This window comes from Salvelinus alpinus, chromosome 8 (genome assembly GCF_045679555.1).
Source record: "Salvelinus alpinus chromosome 8, SLU_Salpinus.1, whole genome shotgun sequence".
NCBI classification, from domain to species: domain Eukaryota; kingdom Metazoa; phylum Chordata; class Actinopteri; order Salmoniformes; family Salmonidae; genus Salvelinus; species Salvelinus alpinus.
Window position 1 is genome coordinate 45370102 of NC_092093.1, and position 12273 is coordinate 45382374.

The 12273-nt window shown below is 47.5% G+C and overlaps 1 protein-coding gene across 1 annotated transcript in view; it reads right to left on the reverse strand.

Moving 5' to 3' along the window:
• The window catches only part of LOC139583210 (transmembrane protein 151B-like), a 32461-nt gene extending 20188 nt beyond the window's left edge, over positions 1 to 12273 (reverse strand). The window contains exon 1 of the mRNA XM_071414043.1: positions 11726 to 12273. Within this exon, the coding sequence (XP_071270144.1) occupies positions 11726 to 11812 (87 nt within the window). The 5' untranslated portion in view covers positions 11813 to 12273. The remainder of the gene's footprint in view (positions 1 to 11725) is intronic.

The window sequence follows — 12273 nt, forward strand, 5'->3', positions numbered from 1 at the left end:
TGTGCAGCTGTCTTCATCGATCTGGCCAAGGCTTTCGACTCTGTCAATCACCGTATTCTTATCGGCAGACTCAATAGCCTTGGTTTTGGGGGTACCACAGGGTTCAATTCTCGGGCCGACTCTTTTCTCTGTATATATCAATGATATATATTCCCTGATCCACCTCTACGCAGACGGCACCATTCTGTATACTTTTGGCCCTTCCTTGGACACTGTGCTAACTAGCCCTCAAACGAGCTTCAATGCCATACAACACTCCTTCCGTGGCCTCCAACTGCTCTTAAACGCTAGTAAAACCAAATGCATGCTTTTCAACCGTTCGCTGCCCGCACCCGCCCGCCCGACTAGCATCACCACCCTTGACGGTTCCGACCTAGAATATGTGGACAACTATAAATACCTAGGTGTCTGGCTAGACTGTAAACTCTCCTTCCAGACTCATATTAAGCATCTCCAATCCAAAATCAAATCTAGAATCGGCTTTCTTTTTCGCAACAAAGCCTCCTTCACTCACGCCGCCAAACTTACCCTAGTAAAACTGACTATCATACCGATTCTCGACTTTGGCGATGTCATCTACAAAATTGCTTCCAATACTCTACTCAGCAAACTGGATGCAGTCTATCACAGTGCCATCCGTTTTGTTACCAAATCACCTCATACCACCCACCACTGCGACCTGTATGCTCTAGTCGGCTGGCCCTCGCTACATATTCATCGCCAGACCCACTGGCTCCAGGTCATCTATAAGTCTATGCTAGGTAAAGCTCCGCCTTATCTCAGCTCACTGGTCACGATAACAACACCCACCGTAGCACACGTTCCAGCAGGTATATCTCACTGATCATCCCCAAAGCCAACACCTAATTTGGCTGCCTTTCCTTCCAGTTCTCTGCTGCCAGTGACTGGAACGAATTGCAAAAATCGCTGAAGTTGGAGACTTTTATTTCCCTCACCAACTTTAAACATCAACTATCTGAGCAGCTAACCGATCGCTGCAGCTGTACATAGTCCATCTGTAAATAGCCCACCCAATCTACCTACCTCACCCCCATACTGTTTTTATTTTATTTACTTTTCAGCTCTTTTGCACACCAGTATCTCTACTTGCACATCATCATCTGCTCATTTATCACTCCAGTGTTAATCTGCTAAATTGTAATTATTTGCTCCTATGGCCTATTTATTGCCTACCTCCTCATGCCTTTTGCACACTTTCTTTTTTCTACTGTGTCATTGACTTGTTTATTGTGTTATTGGCTTGTTTATTGTTTACTCCATGTGTAACTCTGTGTTGTTGTCTGTGTCACACTGCTTTGCTTTATATTGGCCAGGTCGCAGTTGCAAATGAGAACTTGTTCTCAACTAGCCTACCTGGTTAAATGAAGGTAAAATAAAGATAAAATAAAAATTAAATGACCTTCTAATGATTTTTATAGAATTTTGTAAGAGATGTATTTTTAGTTGATGTTAATTTCTAAATCAGATGTATCTTTTGCTGAGTATGAGATTATCATTCCCCTAATGTACGCCTTAAAGACATCCCAGATTATATCAGGTGTCGGTTTTCTCTATCTTCTACGTCTACATTTGTAATGACAAAGGTTAAAAAAATGTAATTTACTTAGTTAATACAGACGCTCCGAATTCTGTTGCTAAGTGTATTTTCTATTGGTGTAAATAAGCACGATAACGGAAAATGATCCGATATCACTATATCATGAATTTTTGAATCCAGTAAATTGTTGAGGGCATTTTTTGGAAATAAAAATGTTGTACATTTTTTATAGCTTTTCTTACTTTGAGAAAAAAATGAATTGTTTTTTTTGTAGTTGGGAATAGTAATCTCCAGGTGTCCTGTTACATTACCTGTAGAGATGACATTTTTAAGCCTCTTTAGAGGCTCCCTAAACTTTTTTTATGTATGATTTAGGTCACCTGCTAAAATAATTATTCCTGTCTGGATTTGATCTAATATAGCTGGAATACTATCTAAAAAAAAGATTTTCTCTTGGTGGGATATACAATGAAATCAATGTATAGTTTTCACCATGTAAGGTACAATTCAACATTAGAAAACGGTCGTATTGTGTCCATGTGCTGGGAGATAAGGGTAAATGTTGGGGGTGCTGAGAATCTGTAGTGCGGGAGAAAAATAAAATCACGCACTATAGACGGCTACATCGGTCCGCTAGTACAGGACTACTAAAGAAGTTCCAGTGCACTACTTTTGTGAAAAAACTAAATGTAAAAAAAAATATAAAAAAAAATTGCCCGAGCATCAGACGGCTATATCACTCCCCTAATACAGGAATAAGTAAAGGCCCAGTGCACTACTTTTGTGAGAAAAAACGAAATTTATTAAGAAATATAGATATTTTTTTACAGATTTTTCCCAGATTTTTCACGGGGTGCTGCAGCACCCTCGGCACCCCTACTTCCCGCGGCTATACATAGAAGTGTCTGAAGCCCTCCTAGTCACTCCATCCTAATCCACCGGCTTCTCACCAATAACCACCATTGAATCTTAGTTATAATGACAAACAAGGAATACAAATTATTTGACATTCGCCAAAGAGCTGCTTGCTCATATCTTTAGTTTGTTATGATCAAACGGCTCACACACTTCATCTGAACTTTCACATGATTAACCTCTTCAAGAGAATCTTCCCATTTCCATTTCAGGTCATTGAGAAAACACTGAATGTCGCCATGACATACAAGAACCTCACATACTACCAGTAACTTCAAGTGAATGTGAAACCCTCCCGGTTAATGGCATATGTGGATATAGGGGTCTTCTGATCAAATATACAGTAAAGACTACCATAATAAAAGTGAAATGAGCTGTATTAGCTACATAATTATATTTCATAATATAAATGGTATGTATTCAAATGGATATCTAAAACACTTTAAGGATTGGAATAGTATTCCAAAATTGTGAACTGTTAAAAGAGCAAACCATCCCAATTACATCCTGCAGTAATTTCATCCAGACACCATGAAGCTGGTGGCATCTTTTCCACCCAAGGGCACTGCAAGCCTGAGTGCCTGCATCAGAAGCTGGTCACGCCTTATGGGATGGAAAAAGCCCCAGGATGGATGGATTATAGCGCAGTTCATTCATACATTTGCTTATCAGTCATCACACAAGGGGCAAAGATTGATTGACCTAATCGTGTATAGTACAGGAGGCTCACTGGACATCGTCGCCAACATGGTGGGGAAAGATGGTGGTACTTTTGGCAGAGGATGAATTCATTACAACTGAAAGGTCCTACTAATCACTGCAAACAAACCCAAACAACCCAGAGTCAGTTAGAGGGGACCTAAGCTAGACCAGGGCTACTAGCTATGTCATGGGCCAGAGCTAGTGTGGACCAGGAGACATCTGCAGCTGGATGCTTCTCGTTGTTTAGGGTACCTGTTTCGGGTTGTGTGTAGTTGTTTAGGGTACCTGTTTGAGGTACCTCTTTGGAGTTGTTTGTGGGTCTTTGGGGTACCTGTTTGTGGTTGTTTATGGTTGTTTGGGGTACCTGTTTGGGGTTGTTTGTGTTTGCGCTTTGAGGTTCACAGACCAGGCGGCATCAGCATGCATAATCTACAGCTGGATGCTTCTTGTTGTTTGGGTTTGTTTGGGATTGTTTGTGGTCGTGTTGGGTATCTGCTTTGGGTTGTTTGGGGTTGTTTAGGTTACTTGTTTGGGGTATCTGTTTGGGGTACCTGTTTGTGGTTGCGCTTTGAGGTTTGCAGACCAGGCGGCATCATCACGCATAATCTACAGCTGGATGCTTCTCGTTATTTGGGTTTGTTTGGGGTACCAGTTTGGGGTTGTTTGCGGTACCTGTTTTGGGGTACCTCTTTGGGGTACCTGTTTGGGGTTGTTCGTGGTTGTTTGGGGTACCTGTTTGGTTGTTTCGGGTACCTGTTTGGGGTTGCTTGTGGTTGTTTGTGGGTTATTTAAGTTTGTTTGAGGTACCTGTTTGGGGTACTTGCTTGGGTTTGTTTGGGGTTGTTTTTAGTTGTTTGGGGTACCTTTTGGGGGTTGTTTGTAGTTCTTTGGGGTTGTCTGGGGTACCTGTTTGGGGCACCTGTTTGGAGTTGTTTGTGGGGTTGTTTGGGGTATCTGTTTGGGGTTGTTTGTGGTTGCGTTCTGAGGTTCGCAGACCAGGGGGCTGAATGCTTCTTGTTGTTTAAGGTTGTTTGAGGTACCTGTTTGGGGTACTTGCTTGGGTTTGTTTGGGGTTGTTTTTAGTTGTTTGGGGTACCTTTTGGGGGTTGTTTGTAGTTCTTTGGGGTTGTCTGGGGTACCTGTTTGGGGCACCTGTTTGGAGTTGTTTGTGGGGTTGTTTGGGGTATCTGTTTGGGGTTGTTTGTGGTTGCGTTCTGAGGTTCGCAGACCAGGGGGCTGAATGCTTCTTGTTGTTTAAGGTTGTATGGGGTACCTGTTTGGGGTTGTTTGTAGTTGTTTGGGATACCTGTTTGGGGTTGTTTGTGGTTGTTTGGGGTACTTGTTTGGGGGTACCTGTTAGGAGTTGTTTGTGGTTGTTTGGGGTACCTGTTTAGGGTTGTTTGTGGGTCTTTGGGGTAACTGTTTGGGGTTATTTGTGGTTGTTTGGGGTAATTTGGGACACCTGTTTGTGGTTGTTTGGGGTGATTAGAAGGACCTGAACTGAACAGTACCGTACACAAGGAGGGCAGGACACTGCAAACAGCTAGGAAGAGGAGGCATTGTGTTCACTTTATATCATTATTTCCATGGTTCTATTGCATGTCAATAATACTGTATAGACAACCTTTTTGGGGATTTAAATACAGGTTTCACCAAACTGTATTTCAGGTTTTTACAACACCTGACAGCACTCCATAATTATCCTCCCCTTACCTTGTCACGTGACATGGTCCCCTGTCAACAAAACACCCCACAGGGCAGAGGGCTTAGCACTGATATCCCCCCTTCTGCTGATAACGCTACCACAATGGAATATTAGTTATTCACTGGCATCGGATAGCACCGTAATCAATCGAACATGACACACTTTCCAGCCCCTGTTGCATTCCAGCCCCTGTTGTGCCCTCATTCTGAATTGACAATAAAATAATATGCACTACAGCAGCATGGTGTCACGATCGTCTTGACTTGGAAGAGAGGACCAAAACGCAGCGTGTGAAAAATACATTCTCTTTTATTAGAGAGACGAACAACGAACGAAACAAAACAACAAACTGACGGCCGTGAAGCTATATAAACAAATGGTGCTGACACTGACCACTACACAATGACATAGACAATTACCCACAAACGCATAATGCCTATGGCTGCCTTAAATATGGCTCCCAATCAGAGACAAATGAAAGACAGCTGTCTCTGATTGAGAACCACTCAGGCAACCATAGACATACCTAGACACATTCACTAAACACAACCCCATACACTAAACCCAACACCCCCTTTACCATATAACCACCCAAGACTAGACAAAAACACAAACATTCCCCATGTCACACCCTGACCTAACTAAAATAAAGAAAACAAAGAATACTAAGGCCAGGGCGTGACAGTACCCCCCCCCCCCCAAAGGTGCGGACTCCGGCCGCAAAACCTAACACGGAAGGGGAGGGTCCGGGGTGGGCCTTCCTATGGCGGCGGCTCGGGTGCGGGACGTGACCCCCACTCCACCATTGTCAATACCAGCTTTGGTGTCTCTGGTAGATCCTGGCTGACTGACGGCTCTGGAAGATCCTGGCTGGCTGGCGGCTCTGGCAGATCCTGGCTGACTGGCGGTTCTGGCAGATCCTGGCTGACTGGCGGCTCATGGCTGGCTGGCGACTCTGGCTGCTCATGGCTGGCTGGCGGCTCTGGCTGCTCATGGCTGGCTGGCGACTCTGGCTGCTCATGGCTGGCTGGCGACTCTGGCTGCTCATGGCTGGCTGGCGACTCTGGCTGCTCATGGCTGGCTGGCTGCTCATGGCTGGCTGGCTGCTCATGGCTGGCTGGCGACTCTTGGCTGCTCATGGCTGGCTGGCGGCTCATGGCTGCTCATGGCTGGCTGGCTGCTCATGGCTGCTCATGGCTGGCTGGCTGCTCATGGCTGCTCATGGCTGGCTGGCTGCTCATGGCTGGCTGCGCTGGCTGCTCATGGCTGGCTGGCTGCTCATGGCTGGCTGGCTGGCTGCTCATGGCTGGCTGGCGACTCTGGCTGCTCATGGCTGGCTGGCGACTCTGGCTGCTCATGGCCGGCTGGCGACTCTGGCTGCTCATGGCCGGCTGGCGACTCTGGCTGCTCATGGCCGGCTGGCGACTCTGGCTGCTCATGGCCGGCTGGCGACTCTGGCTGCTCATGGCCGGCTGGCGACTCTGGCTGCTCATGGCCGGCTGGCGACTCTGGCTGCTCATGGCCGGCTGGCGGCTCTGGCTGCTCATGGCCGGCTGGCGGCTCTGGCTGCTCATGGCCGGCTGGCGGCTCTGGCTGCTCATGGCTGGCTGGCGGCTCTGGCTGCTCATGGCTGGCTGGCGGCTCTGGCTGCTCCTGTCTGACGGAAGGCTCTGGCTGCTCCTGTCTGGCGGATGGCTCTGGCTGCTCCTGTCTGGCGGATGGCTCTGGCTGCTCCTGTCTGGCGGATGGCTCTGGCTGCTCCTGTCTGGCGGACGGCTCTGGCTGCTCCTGTCTGGCGGATGGCTCTGGCTGCTCCTGTCTGGCGGCTCCTGTCTGGCGGAAGGCTCTGGCGGCTCCTGTCTGGCGGACGGCTCTAGCGGCTCCTGTCTGGCGGACGGCTCTGAAGGCTCAGGACAGACGGGCGGCTTTGAAGGCTCAGGACAGACGGGCGGCTTTGAAGGGTCAGTACAGACGGGCGGCTTTGAAGGCTCAGGACAGACGGGCGGCTTTGAAGGCTCAGGACAGACGGGCGGCTTTGAAGGCTCAGGACAGACGGGCAGTTCTGGCGGCGCTTGGCAGACGGACATCTCAGACAGCGTTGGGCAGACGGGCAGTTTTGAAGGCTCAGGACAGACGGGCGGCTTTGAAGGCTCAGGACAGACGGGCAGTTCAGGCGGCGTTTGGCAGACGGACAGCTCAGACGGCGTTGGGCAGACGGGCAGTTCAGGCGCCGCTGGGCAGACGGCAGAGGCGCACTGTAGGCCTGGTGCGTGGTGCCGGAACTGGTGGTACCGGGCTGGGGACACGCATCTCAGGGCTAGTGCGGGGAGAAGGAACAGGGCATACTGGACCCTGGAGACGCACATTAGGCCTAGTGCGTGGTGCCGGAACTGGTGGTACCGGGCTGGGGACACGCATCTCAGGGCTAGTGCGGGGAGAAGGAACAGGGCATACTGGACCCTGGAGACGCACATTAGGCCTAGTGCGTGGTGCCGGAACTGGTGGTACCGGGCTGGGGACACGCATCTCAGGGCTAGTGCGGGGAGGAGGAACAGGGCATACTGGAACCTGGAGACGCATATTAGGCCTAGTGCGTGGTGCCGGAACTGGTGGTACCGGGCTGGGGACACGCATCTCAGGGCTAGTGCGGGGAGGAGGAACAGGGCATACTGGACCCTGGAGACGCACATTAGGCCTAGTGCGTGGTGCCGGAACTGGTGGTACCGGGCTGGGGACACGCATCTCAGGGCTAGTGCGGGGAGGAGGAACAGGGCATACTGGAACCTGGAGACGCACATTAGGCCTAGTGCGTGGTGCCGGAACTGGTGGTACCGGGCTGGGGACACGCATCTCAGGGCTAGTGCGGGGAGGAGGAACAGGGCATACTGGACCCTGGAGACGCACATTAGGCCTAGTGCGTGGTGCCGGAACTGGTGGTACCGAGCTGGGGACACGCATCTCAGGGCTAGTGCGGGGAGGAGGAACAGGACGTACTGGACTCTGGAGACACACATTAGGCCTAGTGCGTGGTGCCGGAACTGGTGGTACCGGGCTGGGGACACGCACCTGAAGGCTAGTGCGGGGAGCAGGAACAGGGCGCACAGGGCTCTGGAGACGCACAGGAGGCTTGGTACGTGGTGCCGGAACTGGAGGACTGGTACGAGTGGCTGCCACAGGAGAGTTAGTACGTGGGGCTGCTACAGGAGGTGCAGGACTAGGGAGGCGTACAGGAGGCCTGGTTCGTGGGACTGTCATTCCCAGACGGTTAGCACGCACCTCAGGACGAGCATGGAGAGCTGACTCAGGTAACATCACTTCCCGCACACGCTCTGTCGGGTGGATTTTGTGCCTCACGCACCAACATAGCTTGGCAGACGTTTCACTCTCCTCCAAACTCCCCAATAAATCCTTAACAGTCTCTGTATCATTCCCATTGCTCACCTCCAAAATCAGCCCGACTGGCTCAGGTTCTTTCTTAGGGTCCTCACGGGTAGCACGGGAAGTTGACGCAGATCTCCTATCTGAACTCGCCACACTCCCCATGAGCCCCTCCCCAAGAAATGTTTGGCGTTTCCTCGAGGGCTTCCTACCGCGCCGTCGTGCTCCTTTCTCCAACTCCATAATCCTGTAACCCTCCTCGCACTGCTCCAGGGAATCCCAGGCAGGCTCCGGCACTTTCTCTGGATCGCACGCCCACCTGTCTATCTCTTCCCAGGTTGTTCTCCACTCATCCTTTTCCCGGGTCCATTCCTCCACAAATCGCTGTTCCCTCCTTTCACGCTGCTTGGTCCTGGTTTGGTGGGTAATTCTGTCACGATCGTCTTGACTTGGAAGAGAGGACCAAAACGCAGTGAAAAATACATTCTCTTTTATTAGAGAGACGAACAACGAACGAAACAAAACAACAAACTGACGACCGTGAAGCTATATAAACAAATGGTGCTGACACTGACCACTACACAATGACATAGACAATTACCCACAAACGCATAATGCCTATGGCTGCCTTAAATATGGCTCCCAATCAGAGACAAATGAAAGACAGCTGTCTCTGATTGAGAACCACTCAGGCAACCATAGACATACCTAGACACATTCACTAAACACAACCCCATACACTAAACCCAACACCCCCTTTACCATATAACCACCCAAGACTAGACAAAAACACAAACATTCCCCATGTCACACCCTGACCTAACTAAAATAATAAAGAAAACAAAGAATACTAAGGCCAGGGCGTGACACATGGCATGAGATAATAATTGATTGTAGTGGGTGTGGTGTCCCTAGGCCTACTCATCTAATAGTAGCATTTGAAGGGTCCTTGTTGTGTTATACATCTATTTGAACACAGTGGATATTACACTACATTTTCTTTTTAGTAAGACTTTTAATTTGCAACACTCACTACTGTGTTTCAAACTGCCTCTGGAAGCAACTTCAGCACAGGAACTGTTCGTCGGGAGCTTCATGAAATGGGTTTCCATGCGTCGGCTGGAGTGGTATAAAGCTTGCCGCCATTGGACTCTGGAGCGTTTCCGTTCTCTGGGGTGATGAATCACGCTTCACCATCTGGCAGTCCGACGTCCGAATCTGGGTTTGACGGATGCCAGGAGAATGCTACCTGCCTGAATGCATAGTGCCAGTTTGGTGGAGGAGGAATAATGGTCTGGGGCTGTTTTTTATGGTTTAGGCTCCTTGGTTCCAGTGAAGGGAAATCTTAACGCTGCAGCATACAATGACATTCTAGACGATTCTATGCTTCCAACTTTGTGGCAACAGTTTGGGGAAGGCCCTTTCCTGTTTCAGCATGACAATGCCCCTGTGCACAAAGAGAGGTCCATACAGAAATGGTTTGTTGAGATCGGTGTGGAAGAACTTGACTGCCCGCACAGAGCCCTGACCTCAACCACATCGAACACCTTTGGGATTAATTGGAATGCTTACTGCGAGCCAGGCCTAATTTCCCAACACCAGTGCCGAACCGCGTTTGATTATCTATTTTGGTCTGATGTATATCATGCATCGCAAAAATCAATATATTGTATATTCTCCATGACCACTTGCCTCAACAACACAGTTTTAAAAAGGGTTTGGGAAACAAGTACAGCCATTGTTGAGTCAATTCTAAAAGTAACTTGATTAATATTTTTTATTAAGAACGCATTTTGCAGTCACTGCTTCTGAAATTTTAAGATGAATTTGAGAAAAGCTGAATGAAAAAGCAGCGGGAATCTTAATATTTAAATGGTGAAACTAAGTTAAATACCAAGCAATTAAATATCATCAATGTGGAGGCAGCTGGAATCATGAATTAATGATATACATTTTTTAAAATTATTTTCTTTCACATGCAGTGTGGATGGTTTTAATGCCTTCTTGCTGGATATTAGGAGGTAATGTAATATCATTCTAAAAATTTAACAACGCATATTTGTAGCTGTTACAGCAATTAAGCATGACAGACAAAAACCTCCCTGATGAATTCTGCATAGGAGCTCCAAACAGCCACAATGATGATCCTCTCAGGTGATCTAATTCTCACCAGAGGTGTGTTCAACAAATGGTGTTGATGAAGCACAAAGTGAGGGTGTTAGATAAGTCAGCGATTATTTTAGGGTTTATTTGGGTTCACAGGCTTTCATTCACACTTCCTGTTACATGGCATTTCATTTAAATTACTTATTTTTATTGGCTACAATACCCTACATTGTATTTCAACGATTTCGAGCAATGGCTTATTAGTGTGTTCTATCTAGTGCCTCCAACTGAGTTCCTTTCAAGCTGACACTTCTATATTGTTAAGACTGGTTCTGCGTTACATTAAAAAAAACTATTGTGTAATAGAAGGGCTAATGGAAGAGATATTGCTTGCCCAACTTCCATGTTGATGGTTAGAAGTCATAATTGGGCCAATGTAGGCTAATGTAGAGTAAAAACAAAAGTTGGACTCAACATCAGCACCTCTCAAGACTTAAACCTTGATTGGAAATGTAAATTCTTCAGTCCTAGGTTTAATTCAGAAGTGTGATAATAGGAACTGTGAGTGTAAGGTAATGAATACGCACACATTAAAATGGTTAGTGACACATCCTATCTACTGATAATAAACCCTTCTACTAAATCATCATCCAGTCCTTGGCTATACAAAGCAGATCGGAATATAACCAGCCAGCAGTTAAACATTTGTATACAACTGAGTGTTTCCTGATGTAAACCTATTCAGAATGACAGTAAAAACAAGAGGGCCTGATTGTAACAATTATAAATAATACTTTTTTGTGAAATTCCCCTAAATGTTAAAATGGTTGTGTAAATGAACATTAAAAGGGCTTTCATAATCCCTTGCCTTGGAAGACCATGACAGGAATAGCATATAGCCTGTCATATCTCCTCAGACAGGGGGCTGTCAATCATTTTGATACGCACCAGAGAGGGACCATTTCATGGGGACATGACCATTTCGTTGACTGGAAGGGAGAGAAAAACAAGCACACACTCACGTAGTTTACCTACGCTCACGCGCAAACACACACGCACAGAAACTTGCACAGTCAAACTACACCACATATTTAATAATATGGTCAAAACCATATACGATTTACAGTGATAAACGGTAGCCTAAGAAACGTATTCAAAACAAGATTGGTGCAGATGTGCTGATGCAGCGCATAATGCGTTCATTTTAAGTGGGTAATTGAACCGATATCTCAGAATCGGAATAGGGCTCAGGTTACGTGGGATTTAGCTATGATATGAATATGAACCATTTTCCAAATGGACGATTCGCTTAGCAGCTCTCGTACAGCCGCAAGCTAAACAAAGCTTTTCTCTTCTCTCACCTCCTCGCGGGGGCTCTCTTCTGTGTCCTCCTCTGGAACGGTAGCGGTGCTGCTCTCACTGGCCGTTGCAGCCGATGCTGGGGACATGTTGACAATAGCAAAAACACAGGGGCATGGATCACCTTAGTAAAAACGAGGTCCAAATCACAGTGCAACATAAACTAGCCAGCAAGCCTACCCCAGGCTACATAATCCAACCAATATAGCGGGAGGAAACCCCTACATCATGCTCCCATTGTAAAGCAGCATCTTCTCCCCCACAGCATGAGGTGCCACTGCATGGCTACAGCAGCCTATATCCAAAGCGAAATGTATTGGGTTCATATGTCCACGGTAGAAAAAATGGGCTCCTTTGCGCCTTGATGCAGGTGCTTCCGGAATACTCTTGCGATAGATTAAGGCACTGTTTCCCAACAAGAGGTACTAGGACAAAAAAACTACTAGGCTGTAGGACAAAGGCAAGTAGGCTTGTCTGTAGACTAGGCAATAAGGGCTTCCCCCTGAGACAGGCACAGGCAGAATGTATAAGAGCACACCTGGTGATGTGT